General features: G+C 47.5%; 1 protein-coding gene across 2 annotated transcripts; it reads right to left on the bottom strand.

Moving 5' to 3' along the window:
- Positions 1-8,982: 8,982 nt before the first annotated feature.
- Bmi1 (BMI1 proto-oncogene, polycomb ring finger) lies at positions 8,983-18,975 on the bottom strand. Of its 2 annotated transcripts, none has more exons than XM_036187660.1 (10): positions 18,322-18,975; positions 13,808-13,938; positions 13,400-13,496; positions 12,783-12,838; positions 12,645-12,695; positions 12,390-12,498; positions 12,271-12,310; positions 11,901-11,999; positions 11,592-11,672; positions 8,983-11,504 (listed from the first exon to the last, which is right to left on the bottom strand). In XM_036187660.1, the coding sequence occupies exons 2-10, from the start codon at positions 13,917-13,919 to the stop codon at positions 11,175-11,177; spliced, it is 975 nt and encodes a 324-aa protein (XP_036043553.1). In that variant the 5' UTR covers positions 13,920-13,938; positions 18,322-18,975; the 3' UTR covers positions 8,983-11,174. The 2 variants fall into 2 exon arrangements, with proteins under 2 accessions (XP_036043553.1, XP_036043555.1); XM_036187662.1 differs by lacking the exon at positions 18,322-18,975 and adding an exon at positions 17,966-18,087 and having other exon boundaries at positions 9,518-11,504.
- Between the last annotated feature and the right edge of the window lie 532 nt (positions 18,976-19,507).

Below are 19,507 nucleotides of genomic sequence, written 5' to 3'. Positions count from 1 at the left end.
TGCAGAGCTTCAAGGCATCTGGTCCACTCCCAAAGAAAGCTATGATCAGGGTGATGACTTCTTTCCCCCCACCTCACCCCCAAAAGAACAAGGAGCACAGTGGTGATTACTAAAACATCTACGTTTTAAAAGCAGAAGTCAAACAGTGTAATATGTCTCATGCTGTAACATGCAGAGCAAAATCAAATTATTGCTGCGTCGTGTATGCCCGTATGCATCTTACTTACACAAGCGTTCTTAATTAAAAGTTGCTCCAAAGCCAGCATGACTACAAAAGTGAACACTCTGCGTTTAAGATTATCCACCGCCATCTCAAGAAACCCTGTGTCTCACACATTTTATTAATTTTTACTTTTCTTAGAAATCATGTGGGGGTTTTGCTCTCCCGTGCTTAAAAATCCTATTATTATTACTGTACATAACACAAGAGACAATGCTGGAAGGTGCTTCGCGGGAGACGACCCCGACCCCGGCATCAAGGACCGAGCCCACGCATCGCTCAAATGCTGGTCCCCAAAGTACAGACCCGGGGGCGGGGGGGGAAGGGGGCACCGGTGGATTACCCTGTGCCACCGGGTCCCCAGAGGAGGGGGGCTGCCCGCAACAGGCCACGGCGTGCGACGCTGGGTCGAGGGCAAGGCCCCGGCCTCCTTTTACTTTATCACTCGCCCCAAGTTCTCCAGCTCCCAGGAACAACCTCAGGACTTCAGGCCCAGGAGAGAGCAGCCGGGTGGAGACCGGGGGCAAAATGGTGAGACAACCCTGAGGCCACGGGGACGCGCGGGCAGCAGGGCGGTGAGCGCGCGGGGCCCCGGGAGGGGAGGGCGCGCGCCAGCGGAGTGCGGAAGCGCCTCGCCGCGCACCGGGCCTCGCCCTGCGGCCTCTGCTCCGGGCTCCCCACTCTGCCCTCCCGCCGGGCCGCGCTCAGGCCCGGGAGCCGGCGGGGCTGAGCTAAGCCAGGCCTCGCTGGCCTTCCGCTGGGCTTCTGCGGCCCGGCCTCCCACGCAAGCCGCGAGGGGTCTCGGCGGGAGTCCCTACTCCACTTCCCCGCGGCGCGCCTGCGGAGAGCGCGGCCACGACACGGGGCAGGCCTCCGCCGCCGACCCAGCCCGGAACCGAGCGGCCAGGCCGCGGCCAAGAAACGCCCCGCGGCGGCTGGCCCGGCCCGGCCCGGCCCGTCTCCTCCCCGGACGCTCCCGAGCTGCGGGGAGAGTGGGGAAGGGCTCGGGAACCCCTGGCCTGGACTGTGTGAGAACCCTGCGAGGTCCTCCCCGCGGCCAGCTCCTTCCGACCCCAGGCGCACACCCCGACCCAGAGGCGGGGACAGGACACTGTAGCTTATTTAAGGGGAAGGCGGAGGACGAGGGTGACGGAGCAGCTGCACCTCACTGCGCATGTGCGAGGCTCCAAAAAAAAAAAAAATTTTTTTTTTTTTTTTTAAACTTTTGCGGTTCTGAACAGCCCCAAGCCAAAATGTCTTGTGCCGCGATTATTTCAGAAACTAGTTGGCCGTGTGCGCTGACTCCTGAAAGTCACTGCAAAAGTACAGAAAAGGTTTGCGAGGTTTCTGAAACCTTTGAAGTAAAAATAGCGTCCCTTGTTTGTCAACTCTGCAGGTCCGTTCCTCTAAGAGAAATGGTCGGAGAGGTCAGTGATCCCCGCTGAAATGTAGAGTGAATTCAAGGACCCCTCAGCACTACGCACCATTCCTACAGGGGACATGCCTGCGCTATCATTAATTATTGTTTCAGAAGTGACGTGAATATTCTAAACTAAGTTATTTAAATTAACTTTTCACTATTAACCCATATTTAATTTTATACCGATGAGCAACGTTCTCATACAAATAACACAAAAGATAGTTCACATGAAGGAAATATGATTACCTTTCCCATTGATGAGAAAAATGTAGTCTTATAGTTCACATGAAGGAAATATGATTACCTTTCCCATTGATGAGAAAAATGTAGTCTTAACTGCGAAGGAATGCTTTCTGTTCTGGGAGCCTTGTTCTGGTAAAACAATATGGAATTGCTTAATGTTTTATTTACAAAGCAAGGGTAAAGTTCTTGAAAGTTTACAAATAATTTCAGCATTTTTATGGACATATCCCAGAGAGAAACAGCTGATGAAATCTTGGCAATACCAAGATGTGTGATGCCCAAAGTGGAGAGACTTCTTGTAACACAACAGGGTAGAAAGCATTGAGTTTTGGGTTTTTGTTTTTGTTGTTGTTGTTGTTGTTGTTGAAATGTGGCGCTCCTCCTGTAAAATGTCGCACATTGAGGCAGAAGTTCCAGGAGTGCCAAGTAACTGGCACTATGTATCTTTCTGGGAAAGGGTAACCCCAGAACCCATTGCAGACCAAGATAACAGAGTAAAATTGGGTTGCTCTAGTGTCCACCTTTAAGTTAAAAAAGACTACATATACTATGTTAAAGTTCATGAAAATGCATTTTCCTAATCCTAGATTAAAGGTTGCTCAAATTATCCAGTGTAAGGTTACTTTGTTGTAATGGGTCTCCTAAAAATGTGTTTTCCAAAGGGGTGGTGGCATGCTAATAAATGAATTCTTTGATCAGAATGAACATTTGGTAAAAGTAAGCAGGTTTCATTGAATCTGGTAGCCTCTTTCTCAGGAAAAAAAAAAAAAAGAGTTTGAAGAAAACCCAAGTGAAAATACTTTAAGAAAATTGTCATGAGGCGTAGATAGAAACAGCTGGTAAACACATTTTCTCAAGCTCGCCCCAAATGAGTTCTTCAGTTTCACTGGGGAACAAACTGTAATGAATCATGTTCAAAGCAAAAGTCACTCCCATGAACTAATTACTGATAACACTAATTTGTCTGGTTCCTGAACAGTTAGAAGTGTACCTCTGTACCTTCTCTTTGGGATCCATCCCTAGACATTTGGGAAGTGTTCTTGCTGAACACAGGAGTTTTGTTTTAAAAGCTGGAAAGAAGTCAAAATTTGAAGGCAAGAGTCTATAGAAATGTAACTGCTCCAGTGTTTTTGAGAATCGTTTGTACGTGCATTATGGAAATGGCACGGTTTGTCAGGCGTAATTGCTTGGTCTTTGCGTCCTCATACAAGTTCTACAGCCTTAAGGGTGTAGCCTCCAGAGCAGCAGTGTTCCAGGTTTCAATATAAATAACAATATAATCAATCATCATTCAAGTCAAAAGCAAGAATTCACATAAATATGAATACTCTTTGGTCTTCCCCTTCAGGTCACTGAAAGACCCAGTTGTAATGAAAAGGGGAGATAATCTCTTGAAGTTGGACCAAAGCAAGTTGTTGGCACTTTCCTTTTTGGAAAGAAGGTAGAAAGGAACTTTTCACTACAGCCTTGCCTTCCTGTTTTTAAGGGGATGATGGGAGTGGTTGGTAAAATACAGGTTTAGGTTGCCTCTAGGAACCAAGGAGGGCTATGTTTCTTTTTTGAAGTAAACTATCTTAATGAACTTGACATTTTGTAAGGCTTGAATGTGAACTACTTTTAGTAACATTTCCATGAGTCATTTTAATATACTTTACCATCGTAGATGATAAAGACATTGTAAGCATTTATTAGTGTAATTTAACATTTACTGCATAGGCATTTCAAAGTGCTCTGTCACAGCAGATCTACAATATCCCTCCCAGTCATTTGAGCATTCTCATAAACTGTTTGGTGAGTGTCCTATCTATGTTAGTTGAAAGTATGAAAAGCAATTTTAAGATCCTATCCATGGGCACTTAAGCAAAATTTCAGACATTTTGGATGAGAAAGGAACAATGTTACAAATTCTTATGTACAGGGAATCTTAGAATCCAGAAATATCTGTCAGATGTTTTAAAACACAACCCACCACATTTGAAATATAATTAAGTTAAAATATGTGTAGAAGATGGTGTCTGGTTAATGCCTCTAACTGGGAAAGATGCTGAACTTTTCATTGAATCCATTAAACATAGTTAAGATTGTGCTCTAATACTAAGTTTTTGTTTTCTGCTAAGGGTAGTGGATTTCCTCTGTAAATCCGACAAATGTCTGTTGAGTTGTAAAGAGGATTCCGGAGCATACAAAGGTAAATAAGACAGGTGCTTGTCCCCGAGGAACTCTGAACTTAGAAATTCCACCTCATTTGCGACTTAGGTAAAATTTCAATCCACAAAAACCACTCAGCTAAAAGTAATAGATACTTAAGGCCAGAACAAGTGTTAAGACCCAAAAAAAATCTGGCAATGTAGATTATATAATAGTTAAGTAAATCACTTAGCAAGATACTTTAAAGACCTTTCCTCAGTAATACCTGTGTGAAACACTTAAGATTTTGTTTTCCAAAGTTAGCGTCCTAAAAACATAGCCCCCCACTCACACCCACCCCGCGCGTACACACACACACACACACACACACACACACACACACACACACACACGGTGGGGAGGGGCGCGACATTTCTTGTCAATCACTTTATGCAACTCTTAAGTCTACACTGACTAAAGCTGCTGTGGGTCATCAAATGAAATCGGGTGGAGGAGGGGGGCTCTATGCACTTAACAAATAACAGGAACCAAGACCCTGCCCGCAATGCTGAAGTCAACGTGGCAAGTGATTACATATTCGTGGTGCACGAAGAAGGAAAAGCAGAGTGTGTTTATGCGTGTAGGAAAGCCACCCCTCACCAAGAGCAAACACAGTGAGCACGGCTTTGTGTCCGTGTTGCTAGAAAGGTGGTGACCATCTTGGTGTCGCTTTCTTTGACACCATCCTTGTTCCAATTAACTGGCCCTAGAGGAGGGATTTTGACCTCAGTCAGAGAAGAGGGCATCTACGGCTTGGGCTCAGGACACCGCCCGCATCCCGGAGGTGTGGGTTCCGCCCTGCGCTGCGGTGTGCGCCGGCAGCTGTCCCCATTGTCTGCCGTGGGGGCAGGGCGAAGCCCCGCACTCTGCCTTTGCAGCCCAGCGGAGGATCCTGCAGGATGCGGTCGCGGGTGGGGGAGAGAGCTGTCACCGAAGGCCACCCCCAGATTCAATTGCTCAGTCCCGAGGCGTCCGAGGAGGCGGCGGTCCCCGCGGCTGCGGCGACGGTCCGGGCTGCGAATCGCCGTCGTGTGGTTGCTACTGGCAACCGAGCCTCCGCCGAGCGCGCAGCCCGCAGCCGCGGGAGGAAGGTGGCAAAGGGAAGCGACTATGGCGCTGGGTGCTCGGCCCTGGCTGCCCACGGGACGGTCACCTCCCGCCGGTCCCCGTCCCCCCTCCCTCCCGAGGCCCTCCGCACCCCCGGACCGCAGCTGGGCACGGCGACGAGCCGGAGGCCTCCGCGCTCGGCCGCGGCGCTGCCCTGCCTGCGAGCGTCAAAATCCCGGCGCCCTCCGTGAAAGCAACATGGCAGCCCGGCCTCGAAGCCCCGCCAGGCCCCGGGCGGCGCGCGAGTCGCCCTTTGTTCTCCACTCGGTGGCCGGCCGACTCTCGCTGGGGGAGAGGGAGTCTGCATGACGACCCCGAGACGCCGCCACGGGGGCGGGGTGGGGGATCGGCTGTCGCACGTAGGGCTGTGACCCCCCGATCGCGTCACCCCTCCGTCCCCGGGCCCACGCTCGTCGGGTCGCCTCTTTCCACCCCGCGGGCCTGGGTTCCCATTTCCCCCTTCTCACACCTCGGAGGTGCGAAGCGGGAGACCCGGGAGGGGAAATGGCAGGGACGGAGAAATGAGATCTTCCGGACCGGGCAGAGGACATGCGGGCTCCACTGGCTGCCACACCAGCCCCCGGGTACAGCGGTCCGAGGGAAGGTCCCCCCCGGCCAGGCAGGGCGGTGCATTGGCCCGAGAGGAGGAAAGGCAGGCGGGGGATTTGCATTCGCGACCCTGGAGCGGGGTGTGCGTTGGATTTGTCAGACCGGAGCCACGTGCGCCGGCCAGTTGTGACGTTCCACACGGCGTGCTGCAGAAACCCCGAAAGCCGTCACCGAATGGCGGTTCCTGCAGCCGGCTGCACTGATAGGGCATTGGCCAGCCCGCGTCGCCCGTGGCAAGCCACTTTCACTTCTCCGCGGTCAGAGAAGCGCTGGCGCCGTCGCGTCCCCGCGGTGCCCAGCCTCTGTCCCCTCCGCTGCCCTCCCATCCCGGGGCCCACCCGGGAGAGTGGCACGCTCACAGACGGCGGCCCCGCCGCCTCCCGCCCCGTCCCCCGCGGGGACCTCGGGGGGCTCCGCGTTTGTTAGCAAACTTGGCTTCGGACCCATCCCACAAAGCCCACGGGCTCCAAGCTCCGACGACACCTCGTCGTCGGTGAGGGAGAAAGGGCCGTGCGACCGAAGCGAGCCGAGGGGAAGGGGACAAAGAGGCGACTGTCACGCCACCCCGGGTTAAAGACCCGGCCCACGCGGGACTCCGGCCTGCGCCTCGGTGCCCGCGCCCGCGCCCGCGCGCGCGGTCCTGGGGAGTGGACGGCCTCGGAGAAGGAGCCCCGTCCGGAGGCTGCAGCCCGGCAGTGGCCGCCTCTCGGCCCCGGGGCTCCGGTTCTGCAAGCCCGCAAGCCCGCCGAGTGCAGCGGCCTCCGGAGCCCGGTGGGGCCTGACAAGCTCCCTTTCGAATTTGGCGGGAGCGGCGTCCGCGGGGCCGAGGGCGGCGCGAGGCGAGCGGCGCACGCGCAAAATGGCCTCCCGGGTCCCCGCGGCCTGTGCTGGCGCGGGGGGAGAGTCGGCGGCGCGCGGCGCGCGGCGCGGCTGGGACCCGGGAGGAGGCCGGGGTGCTGCTCGAAGAGGGAGCTAAGAGGAGGGGCGGAGGGACGCTTTCTCTCTAGCCTGCCCCCGGCGAGGAGGGCAGCTCGGCCGTCCACGCGAGGTTACTCCCTCAGGCGTCCCGCTCCTTCCCACCCCGCACTGGAAACTGTTTTGGTTTTGAACAGGTGCGACAATCCAGACAGTCACCCTGGTCCCCGGCTTTATTGTCTGCAACTCTTTGGCTCGGTTGGACGGGAAGACTCTCAATCTGCAGCAACTCTTTTAACGTTTCTCGCCCCCAGTTTTCGACGCGTTTCCTTCTTACCCTGGTCCATAGCTTTCTAAGTCAAATTGCTCCCATCAGCCTGGGTTCTAGCTGATTGGGGACAGACTTGGAGATCTTCCAACCTGCCTGAACCTTGAAATCACGTCCATTTTGAAGTTAAGGTTTTAATGATAGCCCAAAATTAATGCCAAGCAGGGGTATTTTTATTGACGTGTAGGACCAAGAGAACACCAGCTTTTTTTTTTTTTTTTTAAGTTCTGATAATCTCTGGAAGTAGTATTTTTATGGCGAGGGTCAGAGAAAAGGTAATTTAATTCAAGTTTTTATTGAGTGCTTTACTATTTATTCAGAGGGCTAAATGAGATTTCAGGATGAGTTTTCTACGTGAACGTTTTCAGAAAACCTGTAAGATCCCTGGAATGACAAATGACTTCTGATGTCGTCGTCTTGGTGAAGGCAGTTAAGTGAAGTTCTTCGTGTGACAAAGACCTCCAGAAATTACACACTATGAAAAAGAAACTGATGCAAATAAAGGAAATCCGTTTCAGGAACCAAAAGAAAAAAACGTTTTAAAAATTAACTGCGGAAACAGGAAACACTAGACTGTGTAAACATTTTTCTGAGACTTTCATAATCAAAGCTCGGTGATCTTGAGATTTGCAGGGCGATTCTCTGGTTCAAGGACTTCGCGGGACTGTTTCTCAAGTCATTTTTACTGGAGGCTGGAATGTGTGATAACTTGTTTCTCTTCCTTACATAGAACCTGATCCTGTGGTCCCATTTGAGTTCAGGGGATATTTTTCGGAGGAGGGCTGTTATTGGTTCAGGAATCGGATTTTTTTTTTTTTAAGCTAGTTTTGGAAATAACCACCTGTTGTACTGTTCATTTTATATAGGAAGAGACTTCCTTAAGAGGTACATGTGTATCTAACTCCAGAGCTTTTAATTAAAGCCGGCGGTCCGTGCTCCATTCCATTAGGTGTCTTACAGGGATGTGCAATTTTTGAGAAGGGTTTTGTGTGGTGTTAGAAGATGCACAGATCTAAATGGTGGAAGGCAAGTTATTTTAAATGCAATTTGATTAAGAGCTTTTTGTTTGTTTCAATCTCTGGTGAAAGCACCATCAGAACTTGTCATTCCTGGTGCAATGGGAGGAAAGGTGTAGATCAAACCTTTAGAACACAAAAGAGAAAAGCAAAGCAACTTCCTTCCCCCCAGGATGCTGAGTTCCTGGTGCAGCGTGCTTCTGAATCTTATTCCGTCTAAAGCTATAAACTACGTTTAAAAAAGAAAATCATACATCTTCATTTCTTGCTGGTAGCTACACGTAGTATTTCATGTGGGTATTTAAGTTCCTGTTAAAGGCTTCAGAAAAAAAACTTTTTGATAGGCCCAAACATTACAGTGTAATGAAAGACGTCACTAGTTTAATTTCCACCCTTGGAGAAACAGGAAAAGGATGAAGGAAAGGTCCCAGCAGCTTGCTCTTGTATTTTACTTCCTGAGAACCCACCACCTGAACATACACATATGGAAATGAAGCAATGTGCTTGACTAGTTGAGTCAACCGAAGGGCAACCCTTTTCTACACGGTGCAATTCACGGCCTGCAGGCAATTTAGAGGTAAAAAGTACTTGTAAAGTGTTATGCATGTGTAAAGCAAGATAGATCACTATTTACACAACAGCAGCGGGGGAGGGGGGCATTTCTCTTTCTACCTTTAAGCTAAGTATCTGTGGGATCAATTTAGGCATTTTCTGTAGGCTACTTGGTTTAGCTTTGTATTCTAGGATTCTAGAATACATTTAGGAGTAAGTGTAAAGTTTAAAGTCAGTTTTTCATGTACTCTAACAATGACAAATTCAGGAGACTTGATAGATTTCACTTTCTTAAGGTGAAGGTTTTCAAGTGGTAACTTGGAGAGGTTTTAAATCTAGTGTTAAGAGCAATAATGACTAGTCATTTAAGAAGCAAACCATGATTCATCTTTCTCTTGTTTTATTAAAAGACAGGTTTTTGACTGAAATATCTTTTAAGCTTAAGCAATTTTTCAAATTGAATAAGGGTAAAAAGCCTCTTCCCAGATACAATAAATGGAAATGTTTTCAAGTATGATGACATACTGCCGAATAAGCCTCAAGTGCCTCAGTGCACTTTCAGAAGTAAGTCCATCATAGAGGGTGAGATGTCTTCTGTCTTAGATAACTTCATGAAAACCTTGAGGAAAAACCTAGAAAAATGAGTTTAATTCACCAAGAATTGGCAAACAGTGGTAACTTTCGCTTCAGAGATTGTAAATAAACAGATACATCTTTCATTGGGCTTTCAAGCAATATACAACAAAGCATTTACTTAGCAACATCATTTGAAGACAACAATGTATTCTCCTTAGGTTTTAGCTCTTGTAATCCACTACAGGGTTCCCAAAACTTATGCACATTGTGCTTTTCATAGCAAATTTTTAATTAAAGATGATAGCTATTTTCTAAATGAATATCCTTTTATTGAATTTTTCCAATTAAAAATGAAATTAAAATTTTACATCTATAATTAGAAACAACACACACAATAGGACTGTACAAATTTAGGTCAAAATAAAAATATATGTATTTTGTAGCTTCATAAAACATCATTTACTGAATCTTTAAAGAAAGCGGAAGTAACGTCAATGTATGTAAAAGTAATGATTTAATGGCTATAAGCAAGACAAAGCAATAGAATTGTGCTTCTTTTGCAGACTGGGGACAATGAAATGCTTAGCTACAATTTCCCATACAAACATGAAACAATATTCATATAGAATAAACATCCTCACAACCAACCGATAGATGATGAACACACACTAAGTTCGACCAAAGCAAAACAGAATTGGTGGGTCATTGATATCTTAAATTCAACATGTTTGCTCTATTTCAAAATACCTGTAGAAACTCATAATAAATTGCTTCTATTTCCAGACATTACAGAAAAGGCAGATTCCTTTAACTATGAAAACAACTCTTAAATTTGAAATTATTATTACGCCGCATACACTAAAATAATTGTAGATAAAATGCTTTCCTTCAGCAATCAGCTGGTTGACTTAAAAATCTACTTTAGAATTCCAGTGATAAACAGTATTTAAAAACACATTAATTCTATTTTAACCAATAGAAAATTAAAACACTATATTTCCATTTGCCTTGGTTAAAATTTTTCTTTACTGAAACATTAATTTTGAAAGTATTATTGGAGAAAAGCCAGAACTATGATATCTGCCATTTGGTTCTACGTGGTAAAGTATTTGAAACTAGTCATCAACATTAAAACAAATTCTGTGCTGGTGTAAGTAAGCCTCAACAAGGGGTGCACTATGGGTATCTGCAAAGGTCGAACCAGTTTGGAGAAGTTTAACAACTGTTTTTGAATGCATGAGACACACTATTTTTATAGTATTTATAAATATATCATACAATACTGTTTCCTGTTATGTCATATACCAATATGGCATTGTACAACAAGCATAATGCCATCTGATTCTTACAAAAGCGAATCATTTAAACAAGTCAGTAAAATAAACGGTAGTACCCGCTTTTTAGGCATACAGATTGTAAAACTGAAGTTTCCTTTGATCATTTTGCGTAGCAACAGAGAAGTAAAAATCAAACAGGAATTAAAATGGCTAAATATGCAAGAAATTGTTATTCACAGTGACATGGCTACATAGAATGCATTATTCTATGCTTATTCTTTCCATTTGTTGAAGTTCAAGATAAAAAGCACTTGTTTTCTACAGGTCCACAAAACAGCATAAGAACAAGAACAATCAAAGAGAATGTGATGTCGACAATGTTAGTTGAGATTAACAAACTATGGCCCAATGTTTCTACCCACTGCAGAACATTTCCAATCCAAACAATGGTCACAGAAGCCATTTCACATCTTTCCTAACACAGAAACAATCTTGCCTGCCTTCTCAGAATCCAATTCTTTACAGAAAGAATCTGTCTTTTCAATTAACATCCATATGATGCATCATATCACATATAGTTCATCTTTTATGGCCAAATTTAATGTCACTACAAAAGAAAGCAATACTGGACGACAGTCACATGTATTAGCATCTATAAAGCTGTAATGGATTTGAAGGTATCTAAATCAGGGTTGAAAAATCTTTTCCTTAACAGTCTCAGGTTTCAACCAGATGAAGTTGCTGATGAGCCATTTATTGATGATTTTCGAGGTCTACTGGCAAAGGAAGATTGGTGGTTACCACTGGGGCTGTTGCTGCTTCCATTCATAGTACTGGAAATGTGAGGGAACTGTGGGTGAGGAGACTGCACTGGAGTACTGGGGCTGGGCAAACAAGAAGAGGTGGAGGGGATACCTCCTGCTGGGCTGCTAGCCTTGTCACTTCCAGAGTCACTTTCCAGTTCTCCAGTGTTTGGCAGTCCATCTCTCTGGTGACTGATCTTCATTCTTTTACAAGTTGGCCGAACTCTGTATTTCAAAGGAAGTGGGCCATTCTACAAAGTTTAAAGGAAAAAGAAATATCACTCTCAATTCTTTACATGAATTTGGCCAACATAGGTTAAGGGTAGAGAGCCACTTACTCTTCTCCAGGTATAAATGTAGGCAATGTCCATCAGTGTATAGTAATCCTTTAAAGGTTCCTCTTCATACATGACATCAATCTATTGAAGTGTGTAGTTCAGGTATTCAGTGATAAAAAGACAAAGATCAACTCTTATGTTTTTGTCATCTAAATATAATCCAAAATGTTTTTAAAAGCATCTTCACCAGCTATTTTAAGAGAGATCTTAAACTTTGCCACCAAATGTAAGGTTTCTTTGTATTGCTTTTTAAGGTCCAGGATCAGAACTGGAAACGTAAATGTCCACATAAGTGCATGAGGTAGGTACCTGGAAAGTGTTCGGTATGTCCATCTTACTCCTGAGAAACTTCCTCAAGTGCATCACGGTCATTGCGGCTGGGCAGCGTAAGTATCTTTTATCATTCACCTAGAAGCACAGTTACAAACATAATTTTCTCCCAATTCCTAACTTTCAGGTAAAATCAAAGTTTGAATTGCCTATGATAAAAAGTACTACTATCCACACCAAAATGCAACAAAACTCTAATTATATTTGAATTTACTATTGAAAATACTAAATCAACAAATTCCCAACACAACTTGGCCATTTAACAGCATCATATGAGCCCCAAGTATTGGAAAGGACAACATAAAATGGAGAACCCCAAGTCCCCTTGTGTTCTTTAATGTGGGCTTACCTCCTCCTTAGACTTCTCTTTGTTGACCTTCCGATCAGATCTAAGAGACATACAGTGACTGGTGAAACCAAGCATCTAATAACCACTTTACCAACAAACACATTTCCTGGAGAACTTACCTGCTCTGATCAAAGAATTCAATAGATAAGCTTATTATCTCATCATCAGTTATAATTCGCTTATCTTCATCTGCAACTTCTCCCCTGTCTTCATTAGAGCCATTAGCAGCTATAAAGACATTTTGAAATTCTATTTTAAAAAACTGAATATTTTGCATATAAAAAGATAGAAAGGATAATTTTGAGTAGACACAATAAATTACTAAACAGATTTTCTTCCCCAAATAAAATATCTTTTGTCCCACAAAAGTTTACCATCAGCTGAAGGATGAGCTGCATAAAAATCCCTCCTTCTCTTCATTTCATCTGAAAGGTATGAGAAGGGAAATACAGAAATTTGGTCCAACAGGTAACACCAACCGTTTTTAAAATTCATTTAATCAAGTTACTCACTTTTGAAAAGCCCTGGAACTAGTTTGTATACAATATCTTGAAGAGTTTTATCTGACCTGAAAATGGAAGAATCAATTAATATGGCAAAACTAGAAATGTTCTTAAGTTTTGGGTATTTTTGGTGTCTTGGTTATTTTACTATTGTGATGCAGTGTGAAAGGGCACAATAAGAAAACAGTGAGGTCTCTGTAGTAGTTCTTCAAATCTGCGGATCCTTTGTATTTAATAATTAGTTCTTCACATTCATTGGGTCAAGGGAACTGGGTCTTTCATGTAACTAACTTCACTAATAAGATACAGAAAAGAATAGCGAAGCATTGAGAAATTATTCTTGTCTGTCATTATATCAATAAAGCAACGTACAAGAAAGGGCAACTAATTCAGTTTTAAAGGACAGAAAAGACACCTTATAACACTGGATGATACTGCTGAGCTTTGTCTAAACATAGTCATCATTAAGATGGCAAGAATTTAAAGTTCTATCCCCTATAAATCACATATCAGAGTAAGACTCAATAATAAGTATCCTTCAAAGCAAAAACAGGAATGCCTTCACCACTTGTGAATTATGCAATTCCAATAACAACTACCACCAAGAAATGTCAGCATTTCCCTACCTTATATTCAGTAGTGGTCTAGTTTTGTGAACTTGGACATCACAAATAGGACAATACTTGCTGGTCTCCAAGTAGCGCACAATACATGTTTTACAGACTAGAAAGAGGAACATAAAAAGGTTTCATAAGTTTACAAAGTAGAGGTTCAAGTATTAACAGTATCAGAACTTAAAATTCAAGGATGGGAAATGACAAGGGTTTTTCTCAAAGTAAAAAGTGAAACCAATCAATACCCTGAACACTACATACTGCCTAATTGTAACAAAATCAGTAACAAATCACTGTATGTAAAAGAAAGTAAATCCCACAACTGTGTACTAACATCTAAGAAATGTGGGAATGTTGTTAGTTTTAACACCAGGATGAGCTGTGAACTCTGCAGACACAGGAAGGCTAAGGTGTACTTACAGGAATGTAGACATTCTATTATGGTAGTGGCATCAATGAAGTACCCTCCACAAAGTACACACATTAGGTGGGGATTCAGCTCAGTGATCTTGATTCTGGTTGTTCGATGCATTTCTGCCTGATAAAAGATCCTGCAAGGCACAAAAATATTGGCTGTAATTCAAACAAAGAGAATCAAGATTATCTTCACAACTCTTAAGTAACCGTATACCCTGAAACACTGGGTAGTTCATAAAACTCGTTTAACACTGTACAGCTGGACTCTCCAAACAAACGTTTCCACTGAAGGAATTTACTAATGAGATCAGAATAACCTCCACTGAAATGGTGTAAAAGGATCCAACTAAATTTACTTCTGGCCTCTCAGGTCATTTCGGAGAGAGATGAAAAGGCCTGGGGTGGGGGCTGGGAGCTGAGTGGATTCAGGTCTCTTTCTTCCATCTGTCCTCCAACTCCTCAGACACACCATGAAACTCTTCCGACACCATGCAGTCCCCGCAGATATTTACCAGCCACTAGGGCTTGATCTAAGTCTCCGAATTTACTGTGGAATTTCCTGCAGGTCCTCCAGTCAAAAACTTCGGGATATTTTAGACAGCTCAAGCAACTAGAGCCTGGCAGGGCTCAGGCCCCACAAAGAGAAGGCGCTCGGTGCTGCCTCCTGCATCCCTGGCATTTCCGGACTGGGTGCAGAGGACAGAAGCACCTCGTGGGCCTCCGCTGAGGCCTGGGCGCCGAGGACACCGGCGGGATGTGAGGGGCGGATCCCGAGGTGCCCCAGGCTAGGTCTTGCTCCGGATTCGGAACTCGCCTCTGTTGGGGTTTCCATAGCAACTTACACTTACACTTGGCATCCGGCCACCGCTGCAACTCTGCCAGGAGCTGGCCGAGCCGAGCCTCTGCGGGCGTGCGGGGTGGCGGGCGCGGGGGAGGGGCGGGGCGGGGTCGTAGGGTGCGGATCTTCGGGTGACCGCCACCGCAGTTCCAGCCCCAAAGAGCGTGCACTGGCCATCCCAAACACTCTCCGGGACTCTTCCACATCCATTGGGAGGGAAGAGCTACTTTCTTATCTTGCCCTTTTTCTGTCTGTTAGCAATCGCTTCGCCAGAAATTTCACTTAGAGATCTTTTGAGAATTGCCAACTGTGCACTTAGCCCCAACCCGGCAAGGCTCGAGTTGCAAAGACGTTTATTGAACTGAACCTCTAAGGCTCCCTTCTCTAATAAGTCCTCCAGTAGATTAGATGAGCCATGTAAAGTTTTTAGAAGGGCTAAATACTGAAATCCGTTTTACAAGAGCAGAAGGAGAGCAAACTTCCATTTGATTAAACTACCCTGGAAGCAAGAAAAACTACTTTAGTGCGCAGGATAGTGACAACATGCAAAAAAGCCATGTGACCAGCCCATTCCCAGAGCTAAATGCAGAGCCAAGCTTGGGCACGGAGAAACAAATGTTATTTTCTCACCTAACTTCCATACAGTAGTCACAAGATGAAATGATAATCCCAACAGATACATTTTAGAAAACTCACAGTTGAGGACTGTCCGCAATACCATACCAGAAAGTAATCAGGGAAGTCAATTACCTAGATCACTGCTGTGGGACGTACCTTCAATTATGACCCTTTCATTCACTACAGACTTCTAAGTGCGGCTGACCCTCTACACCTGACTGAAATACATCCTCAAAGCTGTCTGCAATGGAAGTCTAGGAACTTGCATAATTTGTAATAAAATGCACCGGGGGGCTTTAATTTTAAGGAAATTTTCATACAGCCGGGGGAAATAACAACTAGCATACCCCAAATGGCTGGAAATTACAGCAATGAGCACTAAAAGATGGCCCAAACACAAAACAAGCTTCTCTGTGGATGTGGCTCAGTGGCAGCCAGTGACTTCAATCATAGCATCTTTGATGACTTGTTTAGAATACTGTCAACAAATAGCATCAACTTAAGTAGAGTAGTAGAGGAGGTGTGGATGGAGTCATGTCTCCAAAGAGCAAGATCCAAATTCAACTCTACTTAGTGATTAAAGACCACCCTGCCTGCTGCTGAAGGGAACTCTCCTGGTGAGACCACAGGCTCTTTCCTAGAAAGATGCTCAGTGAGCTTGATACTCAGCCTGTGAAAGAAACCATATCCTACTCATACCACCCATCATAAAGTTCACCAAAGGGCCTGCTTTCTCCCTCTGTGTTACAGAAGGCACATTCTGTTACTAAGTTCAGATACTAACTCAAGACAACAGTCAAGCCTCAACACAAGGGGATCACTAGTTATCTTTCAACACTTCAGCTGCATGCACTTGACGAAAGCCTCTCAGATCACCTTAAATTGGAATTCACGCAACTCTCCTACCTCAGTTGAAAATAATTTGGCCCCTTTTCCTATAGCCATTCATGATGCTAATCAATTATCACTTGGTTATTAATACAAACACGACTCTTCATCGTGTTGTCCTATTGGACAGGACTGGCAACCTAATAAAGACTTTCTGAAATGCTTAAACAATCTCTTGCACCACAGAAACTGCCTGTAGTAAGCTAGTGAAAACACAACAAGCATACAAAGTTGAAAATACTCAATGGTTAAAACATGCCTTTATGGCTGACTCAGTTGAAGCTGTCAGTTTTTAGTTGGAGGCCTAAGACCATTAGGTCAAAATGACAGAGAACAGAAGCAAGCTCTTAGGTTAACAATCAGCTTGACGACTGTAACCTAAGAAATGCAAATGAACTCCATAATCCCTTTGGGGGCTCACTGCTCAAATGCCAGTATGGGTAAAGTTGGGGGTGACGACTCATGGGGAGAACTTTGCCTATTTGGACATTTAACATACATCCAAGAGCTCAGTGGTAGAATATTAATGGACTTCTCAAATACATCTAAATGCTTGCTTGCCTTACAAAAGTGTGTATGTGACTGTATTTGAGTGTCTACACATGCATACACAACCTCTTACATAGCTTTAAAGGTATTACAAGAGTATAATTTGCTCTGGTAGGCTATTTCAAATACTGCACTTTCATAGGAGATATATGGAAATAAACTGGGTAAAAAAAAATTCTAATTTTACTTAAGAAGAAGAATCAACCTCTGAAAAATACTCCTTAATCTGTCACTATTCTATTTAAAAACCAAATGTTACTACATAGTCTCACAACTTGGTTACACACATACCGTCAACAATTTACATCCTTTAGTATCAAGTCTTTACTACGTTTTACAACGTGATTCCATAGGTTGGGGGGGAGCTCCTATAAAAATATGTTGAGCTAACATCATACTTCTGCATTTGGGTAAATATGCCCGGTATTTTTGCCTACTTTAAGGGAAGGGGTTAACACTCAGTTCTCTTTCAGATATTGAACCGTGACCACTAAGCCCACTAAATCCTTTTATTGCAATTGGGAATGATCAAAGTCTCTCTCCTTGTTTATTTCCAATTATTAACTGTAAAGCTCTGGGGAAAAGATCATGCTCCAGCGCTGTCAAGTCCAAATGACTACGTAAACATAAGTAATCAATGCGTTAGTACTCCTTCCCAAAGCATCCCCTTACTACATGACCTATGCTGACATTTAGCGAAATCTGTAAAACGTTGTGGACCTAAGTCACGAGTCTCTGCGCACCCCACAGAATAGGGGAAAGTTGTAGTGTCTTCGAAGGAAAAGAAGAAAAAGGGGGGAAGAAGAGGTCAGAGAAAGGGAGCCTTCAGCAGGGCTAACGACCAGTCACCGTCTTCACGACAAAACAAAGCTCTAAATTTGAAATGCCCACCTCCTGGAGAGCTCGCCCCAAGTACGCATGGAACCCCCATCCAAGACTCCCAACAAATACCACCTTGAAAACTTTACCCTTTCCAACACAAATGCACAAGACCTTGGAAACAACTGGGAACCGCCATCTTACCAGCCATCCAATTTCACACAAGTGTCCCTCCAACTTAAGTTAATAACATTTTTGTCCGGGCTCCCCCCAGCCTAACACCCACCTCGTCGGGATCGCTGCCCCCCACAGTACCCGTCCCTATAAAATGGGGGCGTTCCCTGGAGGTTCAAAGACCTCCAGAGCCCTTTCTTCGGGAGAGGAGGGAAGCCACTGGACCCAGGCAGCGCCCGATCTCGGGATCCCGTCCCCATTTCAGCAAAGTCTACCTCTCAACAAAGGGCGCAGCGGCCGCGGGAGCCGCGCAGGCTGAAGACACAAGTGCCGCTCTCGGGGACCATGTGCGGCGCGAGGGTGCCGGGGGGCGCTCGGGGGAGCGGGGAACTAAAACGTGGGGCGGCGCGGCGCGAGCGGGCGCGGGCGGCGGCTGGAGCGGCTGGAGCGCGGCCGGGCGGCGCTGGTAGGGGCTGCGGGGCGTCCGGCGCCGCGGGAGGTGGCGGGCGCGCGGGCGCGGGCGCGGGGCGCGGGCCGGTTGCCCACGCTGTCAGCTCGGCCGCCCCCCCCCACCGCCCCGACCCCCACCAGTCCCCGGCCACGGCCCGCCGGCGCCTCGCCTCCTACGTACCCGGAAAGAGCGGCCGGCGCGAGGCGATCGGAGCGGGCGGAAAAGACAATGAAAGTTAAAAGTCGTTCAGCAGAAAATGAATGCGAGCCAAGCGGCCATCTTGGAGCGAGCTGCCGCCGCCGCTGTCAATGGGCACCGAGCGCGGCCGAGAGCAGCCGCGGCCGCCGCGCTCGGCTCATGCCGCTCCCCCGCCGGCCTCCTGCTCGCGCGCTGCGGCCTCCTCCTCCCGCGCGGCCTCCTCCGCCTCCGCGCGGCCTCCGCCGCCGCCTCCTCAGGGCCTCTCCTCCTCCTCGGCGCAGCCGCCGCCTCCCGGCCGCGCTCGGGGGAGGGCGCGCGGAGGGGCCGAGCCGTATTATTCTGCGGGGCTGGGAGGTGTTGCTAAGCCGGCGCGGGGCTCCCTCGCCAACCTCCCCATTGTCTCGCCCGGTCTCTGCCTTTAATAGTACGATTATTATTTCAGACTCGCGTGGGGGAGGCGGGCGGGCGGGCGGGCGGGCGGGGGGCGCCGAGTGTGCGTGCGGGCGGGGAGGCGGGGGAGGGGAGGCAGGGCGAGGAGGGGGAGGGGAGGGTGGAAAAAAATGCACCGCTGAAGGCAGAGTGGAAACTGACACCGGCTCCAAAATGGCTCGGAGTCCGCCCGCCCCCTCCCCCCGCCCCCCGCCGGGTCACGTGCTCCCCTCATTCCTTAAGGGCGGCCTGGGAATTAGTGTCGGTGTAGTCGGGCCCGTGGCCGCCCCCTCCCCTGCGCGCCGCGCGCCCAGCCCCCTCCCTCGCTGCGCGCCGCGGCGGCGGCGGCGGCGGCATTTCTCCACAGCGCCACACGCCGCCCGCTCGGCGCGGCCCGCTCCGCTCGGCCCCGCACGCCGCCCCGCCCCCCACCATGTCTCCCGCTCGCGGCGCACACGTCCGCGGGGCCCGCCGCCGGGGGGCGCCCGGCCGCTGCCCCCGCCCGGCCCCGCGGAACCTGCGCCGAGTCAGGCCCGCGGAAACAACAGCGGCCGCCCCGCCCGCTGGTGGCCGGGCAGAGGCGCGCGCGGGCAGCAGGCGGGCGGGCTGGGCGCGCAGGGTCGGGCGGCCCGGCGGGCGCAGGTAACGGGCCGCCCCGCTGCGAGCGCCGCTCCCCGCACCTTCCCCGCGGCGCCTGGGCACGGCCGGCGTCCCGAGCCAGCGCCAGTGGGCTCCGCTC

The sequence above is a fragment of the Onychomys torridus genome, chromosome 5 (assembly GCF_903995425.1).
Source record: "Onychomys torridus chromosome 5, mOncTor1.1, whole genome shotgun sequence".
NCBI lineage: Eukaryota > Metazoa > Chordata > Mammalia > Rodentia > Cricetidae > Onychomys > Onychomys torridus.
This window is presented reverse-complemented; position numbering and strand designations above follow the sequence as displayed.

Excerpts from the sequence above, each read along its gene's own strand:
- Bmi1 (XM_036187660.1), bottom strand. The coding sequence starts at position 13,919 with ATGCATCGAACAACCAGAATCAAGATCACTGAGCTGAATCCCCACCTA. Across the intron at positions 13,497-13,807 it reads AATAGAATGTCTACATTCCT|TCTGTAAAACATGTATTGTG; the intron begins GTAAGTACACCT and ends TCCTCTTTCTAG. Across the intron at positions 12,839-13,399 it reads AGACCACTACTGAATATAAG|GTCAGATAAAACTCTTCAAG; the intron begins GTAGGGAAATGC and ends TTCCATTTTCAG.